The sequence below is a fragment of the Aquarana catesbeiana genome, linkage group LG10 (genome assembly GCF_042186555.1).
Source record: "Aquarana catesbeiana isolate 2022-GZ linkage group LG10, ASM4218655v1, whole genome shotgun sequence".
Classification (NCBI taxonomy): Eukaryota; Metazoa; Chordata; class Amphibia; order Anura; family Ranidae; genus Aquarana; species Aquarana catesbeiana.
Window position 1 is genome coordinate 8,885,824 of NC_133333.1, and position 20,717 is coordinate 8,906,540.

Genomic DNA, 20,717 nt, shown 5'->3' on the forward strand with positions numbered 1-20,717 from the left:
AAATGGAGTTAGATTTTGGATGAAGGGTCAGCTTGGTATTGACATCTTAAAGCATTGGTGTTGATGTAGGTAATCTGGTTTCCAGGCAGGTGGCTTCTACACTTCAGAGGATCTCCACAGTCACCTTGGCTTATGGTGGAATGTAACAAAAAAAAATTTTAAGCACCACACCACTGCTCAAAAAGAACTTTAATTTGAGGTAACAATCCAAAGAGTAACCAACATGTTTTGGGAGTGTTTTTGGACCCACAAAATGCATTGGATATTCTTTGTATTGTCCTCCTGACTTTTATTTTAATAACATCGTATCTGGACCTTTTTTGCAGTGGTGGGATTCTTCAATTTACATTTTTGTTGCTTCTTTAGGGTATCATACACTGGAGGACAGTAGGTTCTTGAATGAGTACGGAGGAGCGCCTGGTACAAGTAAGTCCTCAGCTGGCTGCCTACAGTGCCATCGGGAGACGCTAGTCTTCATAAAGCCTTAGCACAGGCCCTTTAGTGCATTCCTTTGTGATTTTATTAACACCGATTGCTCAAGCCCTGAAGAAGGGTGAGGACCCCCCCCCCCAAAAAAAAGTTTTGGATATATCTAATGATCTTAAAGTGGTTAAAAAATCTCAAGGATTTTTACCTTAATGCATTCTATGCATTAAGGTAAAAAAACCTTCTGGATGCAGCTTCCCTCTCAACCCCCTCCTAATACTTACTTGAGCCCAATCTCAATCCAGTGATGTGCATGAGAGCAGCGGCTCTTCCGAGTCTTTCTCTCCTCATTGGCTCACATAGCAGCAGGAGCCATTAGCTATGTCTGGGAGTCCAATTCCTCCCTTCAGTTTCGGTAGAACTAACCTATCCCAACCTAATCAAGGGTGTTTGGATGCCCACATGAAGTTTAAGCATTATTGCTTGTAAGTAGAGAAAAAGGATGGCGGAAGTTCAATCAGTACAGTCTGCAAAAGATATAGTATTCTGGGTAGGATATTCATTTTCACAATCACTGCTCTTCCGAACCAAGAGAAGGTGCCCTTCTCCCATTTGTGGAGATCTTGCTTGATGGTTTTAAGGATAGGGAGGAAATTTGTGGAGTATAGGTCTGTTAATTTTGCTGGGTGCTGGATTCCTAGATATGTGATGGCGTGGGAATCCCAGCCAAAGGGGAAATTTGCTTGGCATTGTGTTACCACAACCGTGGATAGGGATATGTTAAGAGCGAGTTGAATAGGGAAAAATCTTTCAGCAAATTGGGAATTGTGGTAACGGGGTCTGTGGGAAACAGTAGGATGTCATCCGCGTAGGCAGCTAATTTGTATTTTTTAGTTTATAGCTCACTAGGCATCAGATTCTATCCCTGGGAGGATCTGTTTCTCTCCCTTTAGGTCGGAGTACACAATCCTCTCCATATCCACAGCCGTCTGTGCAGGCCTTTCCAGCAGATCGTTTAAAAGGCCTGTCACTGTAGCAGTGAGTTGCTCCGTGTCCACGGACTCCGGCAGGCTGAGGATCCTCAAATTGTGGCGCCTGCCTCTGTTATCTAGATCCTCCATATGGCATTGGAGGTCTCTCAGATGTAGGGTAAAGGAGTCTACCTTTTGGGTCACTCGGCGCAGGCCCGTCTCATGTTGTGCCGCCATTTCCTCCACCTCATGGACCCTGTCAGCAATGGCGTGTATATTCAGGTGCAAGTCGCATATGGCTGCCGACAATGTGTCCTTAATGTCGGCTGCAATGGTGCAAAAGTCCTGGAGGCTGGGATGCTGTGGTGGGTGATCGCTGTTCTCCCCCATCACCGTCGTAGCACGTGAGAGCTGTATTCCAGTCAGTGGCGGGGTTGCAGCTTGTGACTGACTGTGGCAGGAAGCCACCATATTGCTCCTCTGGGTCCAGAATATCTTCGGTATATTCTGGCTCAATCCCACTTGTTTGCGGGGCCTACTGTGTGGCTCTAAAGACCCGTAGCGGCAAGAGCTCTGGTCTCAAGCGGCCATCTTCCAGTGAGGTCAAACCATGCCCCCCCCTTTTTTTTATTTTTATTCTTTCCTTTAGAATCACTTTACCCATTAAATGCCTCAAAAAAGTCCTCAAAGTGAGATGAACTTTTGTACCAGGCTCTCCTTCGTACACTTTCATGAACCTTCTGTCTGTTCCTTGTGTTACTATCAGAAGAAGCAGCCCAGAACCAGAAAAGGGTCAACCGATACAATGTTTCAGTCATGAATTTGCTTTATGGTAAATCCATCTGAACCAATTTTTACTTCGTTCCATCCAGCGCTATCACACACACACACACACACATTTCAGGCAGACCCTGGAGGGGACTTTGGGTATTACATCATGAAACAAAATATTATCCACAATCAGAACAATTTTTGGGAGTATGGCTTAATACTCACCACAACCAGATGGTGTCCTCCAGTCATATATTTTAGCTCCTTCTTTCCTGCAGGTGCTAGCATAGGCATTGAGGGCCTGGCACAGGAATTGGTTTGCTCCGTTGTTAATGCAGACATCATACAAGCAGCTGTCAAAGAAGTTGTCCGGGTTAACTTTAGAGTGACACTCTCTGAAAGGTCCAGTTGCAACCTTGCTGATGAGGCCACATTTATTTTCACCTCCGTACAGGCCTTTTTTGGCATCGTCACAAGTTGGACAATTAAGACCGGGGCAATAGTCAAAGCAGAATGGATCCCGGTCATTGACTTTCCAACTCTTGGCCCAGTCAAGGACTTTGGTGACTACTTTGTTATCAGAGGTGATGAGCTCATCATTGATCTTTTCGTTAAAGTTACCACACAGACCAAGTGTAAGGCCGTAATAGCTGCTGGTGAGCGAGACCACAACATGCCAGTTATATTCATAGGTCACCTGCAGGCCAAAATCTGTTTTAAAAACAGCATTGAGGCCACTGATGCTTATTGAGATCTTTCCATCTAACAAATTAACAGGAAGGTTGGTGATGACATCATTCACCTGTTTAGTGAAAGAGCATACAAAATGATTAAAGGTTAGCTTTTAAACAACAACAAAATACAATTTATTAAGAAAAGTAATAAGTAGCAGAGGTAGCAGTTTCGGAAATTTAGAAACTAGATTCATTAGTTGAGAAATGTATAAATTGTTTATGAAACAGCTTATTTCAAAAACAAACTCTGAATTTTGAACAACGTAAAACATTTTAAAAACCATTTAAAACTGTAGTCTTTAAGAGGGCCAGAGCAATGGCTTTTTATCTAGATTTTTATGTAGTTTTTATATTATGTTGATATTAGGTTAAGGTGGTGCCAAGCAGGCTACTTAAGGTTGAGACCTCCAAGATTTTAGTGCTGGGAGATCAGCTATACTTTCCCGACTTGCAATTCTGTATCTGATCCTAACGTCTATTTATGACCTTACCTGTTCCTCCAATATTCTGTGGTTCCCCTCTATCTGCTTACTTGTTCATGTATTGACCCCAATCTGTTACTCAACTATGATTGACGTCACTGCCCATGATTTGTTTACCTGGCCTGTCTCTGATTCCATAACTGCCTACAATATTGGTACTGGTTTACCTAGCTTTTGCTGACCACAGCTTGTTCTTGTTCCATTCTTGTTGGCGGTTCACATTTTCTATGACCTCCAGCCATATGGCTTCTCCACTCACTAACTGACTGACTCTCTCTGTTGCAATATGGCGCTTGGAGCTCGTCATCTCAGGCTCCCCATCAAGGTACGTGAAAGGTATGTTCCCCTTACTTATACGAATGGAGGGAGCCATTTGGATGAGTGGTAAATCATCTTCAGCATGACTAAACAAGCCCAGTGTAATGCCATGAGCTACTACTGGTATATACAATACAACATTGTGTTAAATGTTCCACAAACAATATAGATGTTTAAAAAATATTTTTATAACTACTTACCCTAACTTTACCAAATTCGCCCTTCATAAGGGTGATCTTGTTGCCGTACACATAGATATTGACGGTTCTAACATATGACACAGCCTGGCTACCTCTGTTGTCATTCTTCTCCTCAATAGTAAAAGGCACCAAGCCAGCATCTTTACCATCATATTTAGATAGAATATATGTGCAGGTGCCCTGGAAGTCATAGTTGTAGCCATCAAAAGTGTGGTAATGGGGGTCTCCCCAAGCCCAGCAGGTTCCTGTGAAATCTGGGACACAGACTGCATTTCCATTTTGGATCTTGCATGTTTCCTTGACTCTACATGTGATGGACTTGCATGGATCTGAAAAAAAATAATGAAATGCTGAAGGAGAAATTGCATGTTTCATATTTCCTTATTAAAGTTGTCTAGTTGGCTTGCAAATAATTATATGAGAAAGCCTTTAATATCCTGGTTACTGTAACTGACTCATACCGAAGGAATGTCACTACAAGCTGACCAGATCCTTAACCTCTTGGCACCTAGAGTATGCAAATATGCGGCCTTTAGGGGGTGTGCCTTGACACCAAGAGGCTGCATATTTGTATGCCGAAATGTAAACAAACCCATACTTAAAGCATGCGCCCTACGCGCTCCCGGCACAGTTAAGGGTGCCTAACAGAAAGCTCCCGATCACTACTTGTGATCAGGACCTTTCCAATCATGTGACCGCTGTGACAGCCAATCACGGCGGTCACATGATCATAAACCATGCCCAACCCCCGGCATCAGATACCTCTTAAAGGGCTGGGAGTTGCCGGCGTTGAGGGGTTAAAAGCAGTGATGGCTCATAATGAAGGGCGCAGGGGCACCGCCCCCTAATCCATGTATGGATTCCAAAGGGGTTTTTTTTTTTAGAAGCACGTGATTGGAGCCAGAAGCTTTAATAGGCTTTAAAAAAGGATTGGCTTGGGGGGCAGAGCACTGAGCCTCGAACCCACCCAGTTGTGTGACAATAGCAAATTAATATATGCTATTGTCTTCCTGATTCTCCTCCCGGCCAATTAAGGAAGTGGGTCCTGAGACCCGTCACCTGATTGGCCGAGAGGAGAAGCGATCCTATTGGAGGAAGGAGACACAGGGGAAGCCACCGTGAAGCACCAGGAGGAGGAGACGCCTCCCGCTGCCCGGAGGAAGCACTGCCCATGACCTAGATAGGGTAAGTGCGGGGCTGGTGGGGGGGGTGATTGTGCCTGTGGCTAGACCAACCGGGGGGGTGGTGGCAGTGAGTGGATTGTTTGCCGCTCCCCCAAAAAATATACCAGCAGCCACCACTGGTTAAAAGGAATTTTTCTAGCAAGGGGAGTTGGGCAGAGGGGTTGTCTATTACTTACACACAAGTCTATATACTACAGTTGTAACTTGGAACATTTAGTCTCACATCAGAGCTGCCATTAGGCATGCGTATGAATATGGTCTTCGGCCACGCCATCAAGGGGGGACTCCGTGGCAAAACAGCATCTTTAGTTAAGTATTCTTGGTATATTTTTTAATATTATTATCTGCATTTGTCATTACTTTTATTAAATGTTATACTTATTTGTGTGATCTCTCTTTTCACATATCGAATACAGCCCTCAAAAGAGTGTAGACTATCATGTATCCATGATAAAACAAATGCAAAAATTAAATGTTTCAATAATTTGCTGCATGGTACGAAAACATACATGCAGTATACTGAAAAAACATATACATTGGATTCTATCCCAAAAGTTCAAATTCTAAAGGGATTGTCCAGATTTTGGGGTGGTTCCAAACAGGACTGGTCAAAACAAGGCATCATCTTTCCAAGTGCAAAAAATTGGAATCGCAATTTTAAAACATTACCTTTGTTAATACATTTGACGGCTCCACCTTGAATCTTACATTCCTCATCAGCTGCACAACCAGTGTCTTCACAGATAAGCCCTCCTACTGGGCTACATGTGCAAGCTTGTTTGCAGTCATTGGATAAGACTTTCTCATTCGGCTGTGCAGTAAAAAAGTTTTAACATAAAAATATTTGATTGTAATATTACCAGTAAAAAAATACAAAAAACCAAAACAAAACATTTAAGCAGAATGATGGACCCATTGTAGCAATGTAGGCGGTATGATGAAATTCCATTGCAAATTGGCAAAAAAAAAAAAATTATATATGTATATATATATATATATATATATATATATATATATATATATTGTAATAGTCCCTGTCACTGGGAAAAGGGATGGGATCTCTAACCCTGTGTCCATGTCTTATGGAGAGCCAGCAGGTTGTGTGCCCAGGTGCACACAGCCCATATAACGAGGGGCTAGTGAGAGCAGAGGGTGGAGGAAGGTGGAGTGTGTGTAGCTTGTTGCTACTGCTGTGTGAAGACAGACCTGTGTCTGGAGAGTGGTCTGCCCTGTGGGAGTCTGCAGCCTATGTAAAGGGGATTCTTTGCCCAGGGACTGGGAAAGGCTGGCCAGCCTTGAGAGTCGGGGAGACTGAGGAAGCCAGTGAGTCCAGGGGGCTGTAAAGAATTGGCAAATCTGTTGAGAGCAAGCAGAGGAACTGCTGACAAGAGAGCCAGGTGGCTTGGTATGTTTTCCTTATTTTTGGAGTGCTTAATGAAGTTAAACCCCTGCGTGGGAATCCTGAATGGACCTTTTTGCTTTTGTTTTTTGGTTTAATAAACGTGGGCTACCAGGCCCTTAACTATAATGCCTGTCTGAGGTGGACTCACTGCACTAAAAACGCATTTATCGCTTGAGCTAAATACCCCAAACATTACAAGTGGTGGAGAATGCGGGCAGACAGACGGTGAAGTCCGGGTCTCTGCGCCAGTAGTGAGTCATTTCAGGAATTGCTGCTAGCGGTGTGTGGCAGCCAGGCAAACTGCATTGCGCAGAAGTTAAATTGATGAACTGTGTTTGTGTGCATGAGACAGCACAATCTGTGTGTGCACTGTGCAGGTGAGGAAAGCTTGCATGAAGTGAAAAGCAACTTGCTTTAAAGTAACAGTGCTTCATTTTTTGCTGGAAAGCGCAAAAGTGTGGTGGAGTGACTGCAGAGATGAAGCAAGAGTTTGAGCCTGCCGGAGAACATTGCAGACTGTTTTTTGCTACACTTAAAGGGGAAGTGCATGCTGTTGCCCCTGGCAACGCTGGTGCAAGCAGGCCAGCTATTAAGGTGCAAAGTCCCAAGCTTACAAGAGGATGCAATTTGGGAAGCCCTGTCAAGGCTCTGAAGCAAGAGCGCTGTTTTCGGTGCAGAGAGTGGGGGCATGTTATGTCCAAGTGCCCTTTGTCTCAGTCTCCAATACAAGGCGACACGGCCAGACAGAGGTCTGCAACAATGTTTAGAAAGCCTGATTTAAGTCCCAGGAGTGTCCAAAAGGCTTATCAGAAGTTTGACAAGTATGTGGTTGCCCGTAGCAACGGCAGTGATGTCAAGTCTGTGGACTACGCGAGAAACGTATTGCCGACAGAGGATCGTGGCATGTTTAAAGCAACAATGCTTCAAGGAGCGCAAAGTCGCTGCTTTTGGGAGAGTCAGCAAAGTACAGCTGGAAGAGTGCCATCTCCCTTAGCAACAAGGGATCGGGTGTTAACCGGAAGGAGGAGATACAGTGGAGATGTGGAGCGGCATCCCATTAAAGATATGTGTAAAAATGTACCATGCCTGGAATGTGGTCAACTGGGGCATGAAATTTTTTCTTGTCCCAGGTTATGGAACATGCCTGGAGATGTGGTTACTGGGCAGAAGTCTTTGTCTGCAAGCCCAGATTTTTGTGCAAACCTATTTTCAGTCACCTCTGGCAACAGGGAGAAAGTACCTGTTGTGCCTGCAGGGGGTGCTAAGGAGTCAGAAGTGGCTGCTGCAGTTTCAACCCATGGCCACCAGGGAGAGTTAGTCAGTAAAAGTGCGATAAAGGATAGACAACGTACTCAAATGAAGCCAGAGTTACCTGCTACAGATTATGGTAAGACTGTTGCAGTTTGCGGCACTGATCCCAGTGAAGTGGGAGTATATCCGGCTGGGAGATCAGCAGAAGTGGTAAAAATGGACTTGCTGCAGTTTGCTACCCCGAGTAGTGGGGAGACACAGGTTGAAGCTCAACCTGCAGCAAGGTTAAGAACTCAAAAAGACTGGACTCTGTATGTACCTGGTGTAATCCACCAGAGTGCTGGAAGTGGTAACCTAGGGGTGACCAATACAGTTTGTGTGCCAGGTTCCCTAGTGACAGGTGCTACAGAGATGCCCAGGGAAACCTCCCAGGAGCCCGCAGTGGTGAGGCACATGGTTTCCCAGGACAACTGTGGAGCCGCCCTAGTGGGCAAAAGAATGCCTTTGGAGAGGAAGGGTGGTGTGCTGAGCGTTACACGGGGTGCTGTGTGTTCTGACCAAAAACAGCCTGTTAAAGCTTATAACACTGCTATGTCTATGGCTGATGATACATGTACTTATTGTGATGTATTCAAAAGTAATGATGATGTTGAAAAGTGTATTACTGACAATGTTGATGGTTTGGTGTCTCCCATGGTAACCACCGGTAGTGCAGCAGAGTTGTCCCAGGAAATCTCAGGAGGACTCCCAGTGTTGGAGCCGGCGGGGCTCCAGGACAGCTCTGATACTGCTCAGGTGGAAAACAATGGGAAAATAGCTCAAATGAGGGAGTATGTATTATCACAATCTGATGTGGTTGACAGTGACTGGTGCAGATTGTCTGCTGCTAAACCACTCTGTCCACCTGTGTCTCCATGGGCAGAGGGAGCAGTGCTACAGAGTGCTGATGACTGGAGCACAGACAGGATAGACTGGGATAGTCTCGCCATTAAGGTGATAGCGTGGTGGAAAGAAATTTCTGAAGGTAATAGTAAGCTGGACACTATTGCTGCTGTGACAAATGGAGAGGCTGCAAAGCCAGTAGACACAGGTGCGTTGGCTGTTGCAGAACTTAACCCCCTCCAGGCGGAAGGATCGGAAAAGGGCGCATATATAGCAGAAGTTTTGTCCACAGCAAAAGAGATGAGTAATGTTGAGTGTCAGGATGATGGGATAATGGATAGGGACATGGAAGGGCTCAGTGTTGCTGAAAATGAGAGGATGAGTGTGACACATGCGATTTGCAGTGCTCATGGGGAGCCGCAAGTTTTGTCAGTGGCCTCTGAGGTGGAGGTCTCTTTGAGTGTCTCGGCCTCTCAAGCCTTAGCAAATGAGCCCCTCCACGTCGTTAGTAAGGGAAAAGTCCCTAGAGTTCTGTGTTTAGATGTGGCATGTCTAGAAATAACTGAGATGTTGTTGGAATTGGTGAAAATCTTTCCGCTGTATACCTGCATGTATCCACCGCAGATGGGCGACCTGGTACTGCGTAGTACCAATCAGTGGAGACACGTGGTACAGGCGATGTTAAGCAATGTTGATAAAAATTGGTTACTGCAATGTTGGTTACTTTTGCAGAAAGTGGTCTCGCAGTTCTCTGCGAGAATGCTTCCAGCGACAGTTATGTGCGGAAGGCGTTCAGGGGAACTGCTAAAGGAATCAGAAATGATAGACATAGTAGAAGTCTCTCCGTATGCTGGTGTGATGAGGTGCATTCCTGCTGGTGCGATCCGAGGTGCAGCTGAGCAGTGGTTGGTACATGGCGCGTGTGCTGTCTCACCCGCTAGACCTCGTGAAAGGGAAGGGCCCGGAAAAGACGCAGCAGTAGTGGGAATTCAATCCATCACTCGCAGGGAGGTGCAGTTTGAGGTACCCGGAGACACTTTGACAGGAAATGGCAGTGTTGGTAACTGTAATGAAAAAGTGTATGAGAAGCACTGTAGAGCACTGTCGGACAACTCAGAGGTATTGGTTGAGGTACCAATGGACACAGAAATGGTTAAAGAGATTGGTGTGGAAAAATGTGGCGCAAAATGTGTGTTGGTAGGACAGTCGCTATTGGAGTGTTGGACAACCGGGAGCGATGTGAAACTGCGGGAATGTCCCATAGGGAGTAACTGCTTGCCTGTAGATGGTCCCTCCCTAGACCCTGTCCTAGCAAACCAGGTGACAAGAGGTCTTGATGATGATGATGATGATAATATTGAATTAAATAACCCCTTGTGGAACATTGCTATCGAGGTTAAACAGAAGTATGTGGTGTTGATCTCAGATGATTTGGTTGCCAAGGGTAACCACACAGGGGTTAGTGAACCTGATAAACAGATGTTGTTGGTTAGTGTTGCGTCAGGTAGTGAGAGGGGTCAGTCCCTGACAGATTTCATGGAAATGGGTCCCCAACAGTCCCAGGAGAGTAGGTCTGTGGGAGGGAAAAGGAGGATCCCGTGGCCAGAAGGTGGAAGGGATAGAGAGATTAGTGGGAGCCCATGGTTCAAGGTGAAGTGCTGGTGGAAACATACCCGGAAAAAGAAATGGGCCTACGCAGCGAATGGCTGGCACAGAGGTGTCCCATTCTTAGTGACTGGTTTATGTGTTCCTCCCTCCGGTGCGAAACAAGGGGGGAGTATAGGGAAATGTAGGACCCTGTTAAGATCCAGGGTGGGACGTACCTGGAAGCGCACCCGGAAAAAAGGTTGGGCCTACGTGGCTGACAGCCAGCACAGAGGTGTCCCAACCATGACGGGTGCTGGTGTTCCTCCCTCCGGATCGAAACAAAGGGGGGGGATATGTAATAGTCCCTGTCACTGGGAAAAGGGATGGGATCTCTAACCCTGTGTCCATGTCTTATGGAGAGCCAGCAGGTTGTGTGCCCAGGTGCACACAGCCCATATAACGAGGGGCTAGTGAGAGCAGAGGGTGGAGGAAGGTGGAGTGTGTGTAGCTTGTTGCTACTGCTGTGTGAAGACAGACCTGTGTCTGGAGAGTGGTCTGCCCTGTGGGAGTCTGCAGCCTATGTAAAGGGGATTCTTTGCCCAGGGACTGGGAAAGGCTGGCCAGCCTTGAGAGTCGGGGAGACTGAGGAAGCCAGTGAGTCCAGGGGGCTGTAAAGAATTGGCAAATCTGTTGAGAGCAAGCAGAGGAACTGCTGACAAGAGAGCCAGGTGGCTTGGTATGTTTTCCTTATTTTTGGAGTGCTTAATGAAGTTAAACCCCTGCGTGGGAATCCTGAATGGACCTTTTTGCTTTTGTTTTTTGGTTTAATAAACGTGGGCTACCAGGCCCTTAACTATAATGCCTGTCTGAGGTGGACTCACTGCACTAAAAACGCATTTATCGCTTGAGCTAAATACCCCAAACATTACAATATATATATATATATACACACACACAGTATATATAGTATATATAGATTAAGAACTGTACCATATCTAAGGTGGATTTCTTTTGGAAATCACCTACATTAAGTAACTTAAGTAAAACCAAATCTCTTGTTTCAAACTATTTATTTATTTACCATTTTTTAACATGTATTTATTTATTTATTTGCTAACGAAGGCCCATGTATTATGTTTTAATGTGATTTAGCTATTTTACATCATATCATGCTTTTCCCACTGTGGTAAATCTTTTAAAGCAAAAGATCAGGGAAGGGTGAGAGCCACTGTTGGGGTTTATCATTGTCTGTTCCCCCCATTTGGAAGATTCCCCTCACTTTCTGTTCTAGCAACAGTCAATGGGACAAGAAATAAGTTTAATTTTCCCCAATGGGCACACAGACAGCCATAAAAACCTGACCATTTCTAACCATTTCCTACTCCATCAAAAACATTTTTTTGTTTAGAATGACCAAACACTCTTAATCCCTATGATGCTTGGACAATCCCATAATCGCCCTACCTGATAATATTTTCCATCCTCAAAACAGCCACATTTGTCTATTGACACGCAATTATTCCCATCAAAGAAGAATCCATCATTGCACTCGCAGCCTTCTGAGCAAGTTTCGGGACATTTGGCAGGGTCGGTAACACCAGCACAAGTTGAGGAGCACACATCAGCACAAACTTTGTATTTGCTGTTGGCTGGGCAGGTCAATGCTAATATGAGAAATCAAGATAATGGACATTATTATTTTTAATTCATTGGAAAATATGCATGAAATAAAAAAAAATAAAAAACCATAACTCACGGCAGAATGCATCAGTTCTCCAAGGCTGAATGGTGACTCCAGCTGCTTGGCATGCAGCAACGTAGCTGTGAATGCTCTGACAAAGTATGTCCCCATTGCCTACAGAAGCACACAGGTCATAGATACAGTTGTTGAAGTACGTGTCGGGATTTATAGTTCCATAGCAGGCACTCAGAGGACCTCCAGGCTTCTTCAGGAACCCACAGTAGTTTTCAGTCTTGAAGATTTCTTTCTTTTTATCGTCACATGATGGGCATGGGTTGCCACTACCGCCGCAGCCATTGTCACAAGTGACACCGGGGATCTGGACCTTCCATGAGGATCCGAATGCGGTAGCATCTGTTGTCACTGACTTATCCGGGAGCTGGAAGTCATCTTGTTTGTCACTATTGTAGTTACCACACAAACCACCCAACTGATTCTTGTAGTTTCCTGGGGCGGTGACTATCACATGGTAGACCAGGTCATAATTGACCTGAACCCCAAAGTCAGTGTCAATGATCACTCTTATACCGTGTTGGTAGACGCGGATTTTGCCATCTTCCAAATTTACTGGAATATTATTATAAACTCCATTGATCTAGAGGGTGAAATCAGATGTACACATTAAAATCCTATTTCAGTTGTAGAAATACTTTAAAAAAATATATATTTTACTTTCAATCATATGGACATATGCTAAATGTTAGAAACAACCTACATAATCTTTTTTCTTTTTTTAATTGCCTTAAAGTGAAGCAATAGCCGGTCTATAAGCCCTTACTGACCTCTGTGGCTGCAGATACTGTGGGGAAATCTATCCTTAAAGAGGAAGTAAACCCTGGTGTCACTTACCTGAAACCGAAGCCTGCGATGTAACCGCTGTCCCCACTAGCAGCGAGCGTCCATCTTCACCCCTTTTCCTTCCGGGGCCGTGAACTCTGGCTCTGTGATTGGCCGGAGTCGCGTGACGTCGTGCAAGTGCGCGGGAGCCACCACTCACGGCATGACCCCTATTAGAAACGGTATGGTGTGCCCTTTCTAAAGTGCGCATGCGCCGATAACTACGGCACATGCACCGTAGTCAACGGTGCACAACTTTTTTGTAAATATCTACTAAACCGTGGAGGTTTAGGAGATATTTCCAGCACCCACAGGTAAGCCTTAATATAGGCTTACCTGTAGGTGAAAGTGGTCTGTAAGGGTTTACAACCACTTTAAGGTTTACAGCAGATGTCCCAGGAGTCTTTCAGGATCAACAACTCCCCATCCTAGCAGAGACTCAAGAGTTCAGCTCCACCTGATCCTTCTCTTAGTAGTGACTCAGCAGCTCTGGTCACCGTGCTACCCCCTCCCAACAGTAACTCAGCAGCTTAGTTAACCTTGCACCCCCCCTCCCAGCAATAACTCAGCAGCTTAGCCCTCATACCAGTAGTGAGTCAGCCATTCATCTTCCCCCTAAATGGGAACATTTTTTTTTAAAGTTGCAGAGTCAACTCAAGTCATTACAATATGAAAAAAGCTAAGACTTTAAAACACAATTCACTTATTAAACTGACTGTTAATAAACATACTGTAACTCTGTTGATACCATTTAGACAGCTGTTGCATGGATGATTATTATTACTTCCACTTACCAGAATTCGCCCTCGAACTTCATACTGAAGGATGAGATTATAGCCATAGACTTCAAAAGACACAAGTTTAGTAACGGCCACGAGCCCGTTGCCCCATTTTTCATTTTTCACATTGATGGCAAAAGGTACCAGATTGGCATTGTTTGTCACGGTCTTGGACAAGGTGTAGGTACAAGTGCCTTGGAAGTCAAATGCCCGGCCATCGAATGACATGTAGTGGGGGTCACCAGCTGCAGAGCACTGTGCCGAGCCTACTGGCTGGCATTTCTGGACTCCATCAATCACTTTGCACTCTTCGTTGGGCCCACAAGTGAAAGCATTGCACTGTACAACTCCGCTCTCTGTGCATACGCACTTCTGGTTGCAGAGGCCACTGGGGTAAAATACTTCTCCCGTCTTGTAGTATTTATCGTTGTACCTGCAACCACACTTGGAAATGGGAACGCAGTCTCCTCCGCTAAGGATAAAGCCATCGTCACACTGACATCCTTCAGCACATATAGGGTTGCATCCCAATGGAGGGGAGAGAGAGAGACAAGTTGGAGCGCATCCTGATGCACAGACTTCATAGTGGCTGTTCTTTGGACAAGTTGGGCCTAGGATGAACAAAGTGACAAAAATGGTTAGGCATACTGTAGGTATATATTACTAGCATATTGCCAGAAGCTTGTGGACACCTGACCATCAAATCTGCATGAGCTTGTTGGACATCCCATTCAAAAGACCCTTTTGCAGTTATGGCCTTCACTCTTTTGGGAAGATTTTCGAGTGTGTCTGTTGGATTTTGTCCCCTTTTATCCAAAAGAGCATTAGCAAGGTCAGGTACTCATGTTGGATGAGAATACCTGGCTCGTAATCTGCACTTAAATTCTAATGGTGTTCAATAGGGTTGGGATCAGGGCTCTGTGCAGGCTATTTGAGATCACCTTTAACAAACTGGTCAAACCAAGTATTTATTGAGATTTTTTTTTTTTTTGGCACAAGTGCCCAGTCATGCTGAAGCCATTATTGCACATTTTACTTTGATAGCTCATAATGGAAAATGTCATTGAGTGGCCCCGAACACCGACTTCTGGGGTCCCTCGGCGGCTCTCTCTTATCAGATAACCCCCCAGGAGAAGTGCTCTCCTGGGCGGGGTTACCTTGCGGCGCGCTCCCGATTTCAGCATCAGTATCCATAGATACAAATGCCGGACTTGGCCACGCCCCCCGGGGCCCGCGTCATTGGATTTGATTGACAGCAGCGGGAGCCAATGGCTGCACTGCTATCAATCTATCCAATCAAGAGAGCCAAGAACCCCGGGCAAAGGAAGAGCGCGGCTCCGCCAGGTGAAATTCGAGGGCTCAGGTAGGTAAAACGGGGGGGGGGGGCTGGGGGGCCGGTGACTGCCAGGTGTTTTTTCACCTTAATGCATAGGATGCATTAAAGTGAAAAAAACGCGAGGGTTTACAACCCCTTTAAGTTAAGGTTCTCATACATGGAATTGATACTTAAAAAGAATGGTTATTTTAGACTTAAAATGTTGATAATCTGTATGCTCCATTCAACTATTGCATGCAGTGATCAAGCAACTCTTTGTTTTCCCATTCAATAACATTTAACAGGGATAGTGACTGGATTGAATTGATCTCTACATTCCTCCCCAGACCTCCTGCTCTCTAGTTTCCTTGTCACCGCCTCCCGTGCTCACCTCCAGGACTTTTCCCGAGCCTGTCCCATCCTCTGGAACTCCCTACCTCAATCTGTCGGACCGTCTTCTACCCTGCTTGCTTTTAGACGATTCCTGAAAACCCTTCTCCTCAGAGAAGCCTATTCTGCCCCGCCTAGCAACTTTACTTTTATTTTCTCCATCAGATCGTCCCCCACAGTTATTACCTTTTGTATCACTCAACCCTCCCTTCTAGATTGTAAGCTCTAACAAGCAGAACCCTCTGATTCCTCCTGTGTTGAATTGTTTTGTAACTGTACTGTCTGCCCTCATGTTGTAAAGCACTGCACAAACTGTTGGTGCTCTAAAAATCCCGTAATAAATAATAATAATAAGTATTATTTTTATTAACAAACTTAAAAAACCTAATCTATAATATCACTTTAAATTAGAGAACTTGCCACTATCTTTAAAAAAAATGGCTATAATTGAGATAAACAGATAGGGACTTTAATATCGGATTGGCCACCCAAGCTTTGTATATTTGGACATCTTTAGGACCAAAAGAGAATAACAGGAAACTGTGGCAGCTGGTGCTCAATATTTTTTGGGGGGTGGCAAACAAACCCCCCCTTACTCGCACCACCACTCCCCCCACACTAGGAACCACCACCACCAATCCCCCCCACTCACAGATGACTGACAGGAAGGCGGCCTTACCTTAGAAGATGAGGAGGGGTAAGGCTGCTGCTCCTCACTCAAGCCGAGGGAAGAGCCTTGGCTTATCCTCCCAGCCGAACAGATGTAGCTTCTCTTTCCGGCCGAACAGGAAGTGGGTCCTGGCTCTGAGACCCGATTGGCCGGGAGTTCTAAGCCTCCCTGGCAAATCGGGACTCACAAGCGGCTTCCTGATTGGCGAATCAGGAAGACAATAGCGAATATTAATTCATTATTGTCACACAACTGGGTGGGCTCAGGGCTCAGTGCTCTGTGCCCCGAGCCCACCCTTTTTTTAAGCCAATTAGAGCCTCAGGCTCTAATCATGTGCTTCAAAAGAAAAAAAAAAAACCTATTGAAATCCATGTGCCTGGTGCCCTGTATGTAGATTAGGGGCCAGACACATGTATGGGGGGGGGGGGCTGTGCTCCCCCTATGGACCAGCCACCACTGACAGGAACGTTACATATGGTTAAATTTACCTTTTAACTCTTGAAGCTTCAGTGATTTGAAACTATGACTGGAAGGTGATATTTTTATAAGTAAGCACTACATAGAAAATTACTACAGAACCCCATTTTCAGAACGCGGCAGGTCAACTTACTGCAGAACTTGTTGGTTCTCCATGGATAGATGGTGACTCCAGCATCTTGACACTGTTTTGCATAGGCGGCAACAATTTTGCAAATGACATCGGGTTTGTTTTCATAGAAGCAAGCGTCATACACACAACTGCTGTAGGGTCCATCTGGGTTAATCTTGGCATGGCATTCACGGAAAGGCCCGGTCTTATCTTTGAGTATTCCACAGCCCTGCTTGTTGTTATTATGGAATAATTCCAGTTGGGCCAACTTGGTACAGTCTCCCTTGTCCTCTTCATAGCAACCTGGGACATTCTGCACCTTCCAGCTGTTTCCGAAGAGGAGAGGCTTGGTGGTCAGTTGGTTGTTTTTCATTGTGAGATCGTTCTCCTTCTTACCATCAAAGTTACCGCAAAGACCACAAACGGCTCCAGCGTAAGTGCTTGGAAGAGTGACAGAGATATAACTGTCCCAGTTGTAGGTCACACGGAGACCAAAGCTGGTTTGGAGGATAGCCGAATAGCCTTGTTTGTAGATTGAGAGCTTGCCGTTGTCAACAACAAATGGCAGGTTGGTTAAAAGTCCATTAACCTGAGGAAAAATAACAGTGAATTGTATAAAACTGACAGACCGCAATCTAACTTTAAAAATGATTGGCTGCTAAAGAAAACATACAGACTATTTCACATGAAGCTGAAAACCTGGCAGATACACAATTCTTCATTTATTCTCGTCCATTGATTAAATCATGAAATGTTAGAAGTACACAACTCTGTCCTAAGATCAACCTTCTGTAATATGCTGCACAGTGCTGTCAGTCTAAAACGGAATAAACCTTCAGGAGGAGGGAAGACAGGAGTCGCCTATTAATTAGACATGTGCGATACGTTTCGTCATGAATTGAAATTCAGACAAAATTTTTTCATTATTCGGAGATTCGGTTGTATCCAAATTTCCCAGTCACAATAGTAACACATTTCAACGAATCGGAAAAAAAAACTATAACAAAACGAATTATCTGAATTCAAATTCGAAAATGAATTCAAATTCAAAAATGAATTTGAATTCAAATTCTAAAATAAATTCAAATTTGAAAATAAATTCAAAAATGACGTTAGAAGGAGTTGGTGCCTCCGGGTGAGGAAGCCGGGTGGCCCGCCCTTGCCTGTATAAGAACTGTTAAAGCGCAGAGGAGGCATACGGTGGGAGGCCTCCCAGGGGGTGGAGCATTTATTTTTTTTCGACTCCAGCGGGCAACGTAATTGATGATAAATTTACATTGAGGGACCCTATTTTTTAATAAAGGATTAGTCGTTGCTTGTGTGGTTATTATTTTTTACACTTTTTTGGTGAATGGAGTAGGGGCCACCTTGTTAAATGGTGCTTTTAGATTCCGATAAGCCCCCTCTGCCCGCAGACCCCGACAACCAAGGGATGTTTGGAAGAGGCCAATCAACATGGGGACAAGGTGCTTTGGGCTGGGGGGGCATGTGGCCTGGTATGGTTCAGGAGGGAGGGGGTACTCACTCACCCCCCCTTTCCTGGCCTGCCCGGATAAGGATCTGGTATGGATTTTGGAGGGGGGACCCCACGCCATTTTTAAAAAAAATGTTGGCCTGGGGTTTCCCTTAAAATCCATACCAGATCCTAAGAGCCAATCGTTTTTACAATTTTTCTTCTTATTGATACATGTCCCCCAGAGCAGTTTCCAGACCCCCATAACCCTTTTATGGCCAATTACATGTACATAAACCTTCAAAATGGGTACTTTTGATTTTTCCTGTTCGGCTCTCATAGACTTAAATGGGGTTCGCCATTCGGCTTATGCATGAAGGTACAAAACCTTGAGCCTTTAGAACCACCTTTTAGAAAAAAGAACATGCATCACAGAATAAAATATTGCCAGCAAACCCCCCTTTGCTTCAGAGGCTGTGAACTCACTGGCAATATATTACATGTATGGTGGGAATGCCCTAAACTCAGGGTTTTTTGGAATAAAATCTTTAGTATGCTCTGTAAGGTGACTGGGTTTCCGGTCCCGTAGTCCCCACACATTGCCCTCCTTAACTTCCCAGTTGAATCTGTGCCCAAGAGTACTCAACGTTCCATTTTGTTTGTCATTGCGGGAGCCAAATCAACCATAGGCAGGACCTGGAAACAGACCTCGGTATCTTTCCATATGGCAAAGAGGAAGCTATCCTGGATTGTGGCCCAGGAGAAGATGGTTAGTATCCTCCTTGACACAACAAAGAAATTTGAAGCCACATGGGAATCCTGGGTGACTAATGTCCACATTCCCTTGGTACCATAACTTTCACTGGTACCTCAGGATTATTCTCCTCTTTAATTCTTCTGGGTCGGTCACTAGTTTCTTCTTTTCTTCCCTCTTTGTTTTTTTTTTCCTCCCCTTATTTTAACCTCCTTTTGTTTCCCTTCCTTCTCATCTTCTGTTGTCCATGAGTCCGATCTGCTTATGGGACCCTCTGGATCCTAAAGGTTCAAATCTATGGAGGTACCTATTTTTTTTGGACGTTAACTTGGAGACTGATACGTAATCATCAAAAAAGTTCCTCTTTTTGGGCCTCCTATCAAGGGAACCTCCAGAATACCTTACTAGTGGTCACATAGTTTCCATCCTGGTTTTATCTCCCACATTCGGATATATTGTTGCTTTCACTAGAAGGTAGAGGTGTGTTCACTACCCCCCGACGACACAGATAGTTCACAGTTGGGGTGTCTGAGGGGACCGAGACCACACACTCTGCATTTACACTTAACAGTCGATATTAATTCTATAGCCCAAGGTGGTTAGTATCTTCTGGTCAGTTTCTTGTATGCACTTAAATGATTCTATTCTTTATACAAATACAAAAAAGGGGATTTGGGACTTTAAATGAAGCAATTAGGTAGTGGAAAGGAATGGTACCATATTTAAATAGCATTTATAAAGTGTTTATTGGTTATATTAAATAACAAGCAATAAAGAGAATAATTGTTTCATATACAGTAGCAAAAGTATTCATTTCATATATAGAAGAATTATACACATGATATAGTAGAAAATATATACACATATGCAGCACATGGTTTAATGTTGAAAATGAGGAAGCATAATATTCTTGGCAGACACATGCCTGGTACCGATAGGTGCATTCACATGGTATATGTATGAATAAAATAGTTGTCCATATAAAAGTAGCTGGGGCATCTAAAATAGAGCTCGACGCGTTTCGTGGGCACTCCCACTCATCAGGAGCTGATGTACCCCAAATTTCCTAAAAAATACACATAAAGATAATGAACCATAATGTCCTTGTATTAAAGTAAAAAATAATAAATATGTAAATGACTAGATGTTGGTATATCCAAATAGTTGGATCGAACACACTCACCAACCCGGACAGCAAGTCCAGTACGCGGCGATGGGCGCAGGGCGGGCCAGAAACATAACCCCTCCACCAACATATCCTGTGGAGGGGTTATGTTTCTGGCCCGCCCTGCGCCCATCGCCGCGTACTGGACTTGCTGTCCGGGTTGGTGAGTGTGTTCGATCCAACTATTTGGATATACCAACATCTAGTCATTTACATATTTATTATTTTTTACTTTAATACAAGGACATTATGGTTCATTATCTTTATGTGTATTTTTTAGGAAATTTGGGGTACATCAGCTCCTGATGAGTGGGAGTGCCCACGAAACGCGTCGAGCTCTATTTTAGATGCCCCAGCTACTTTTATGTGGACAACTATTTTATTCATACATATACCATGTGAATGCACCTATCGGTACCAGGCATGTGTCTGCCAAGAATATTATGCTTCCTCATTTTCAACATTAAACCATGTGCTGCATATGTGTATATATTTTCTACTATATCATGTGTATAATTCTTCTATATATGAAATGAATACTTTTGCTACTGTATATGAAACAATTATTCTCTTTATTGCTTGTTATTTAATATAACCAATAAACACTTTATAAATGCTATTTAAATATGGTACCATTCCTTTCCACTACCTAATTGCTTCATTTAAAGTCCCAAATCCCCTTTTTTGTATTACCAAATATCGGGATGGAGGCGCTTAATTGCGCCTCATCTAAAGTCCCAAACTCCCTCTTTTTTGATTCTATTCTTTATGACTCATTGTATGAAGGCCAACACTTACATTGCAATTTTTTTTTGT

General features: G+C 44.3%; 1 protein-coding gene across 1 annotated transcript in view; it reads right to left on the reverse strand.

Annotated features, from left to right (window-relative positions):
• The window catches only part of LOC141110298 (IgGFc-binding protein-like), a 64,373-nt gene that overhangs the window by 14,221 nt on the left and 29,435 nt on the right, over positions 1-20,717 (reverse strand). Inside the window, exons 7-13 of the mRNA XM_073601594.1 lie at positions 16,551-17,118; positions 13,581-14,176; positions 11,965-12,544; positions 11,673-11,872; positions 5,756-5,897; positions 3,903-4,231; positions 2,394-2,970 (exon numbers count right to left, since the gene is read on the reverse strand). Of these exons, the coding sequence (XP_073457695.1) occupies positions 2,394-2,970; positions 3,903-4,231; positions 5,756-5,897; positions 11,673-11,872; positions 11,965-12,544; positions 13,581-14,176; positions 16,551-17,118 (2,992 nt within the window). The remainder of the gene's footprint in view (positions 1-2,393; positions 2,971-3,902; positions 4,232-5,755; positions 5,898-11,672; positions 11,873-11,964; positions 12,545-13,580; positions 14,177-16,550; positions 17,119-20,717) is intronic.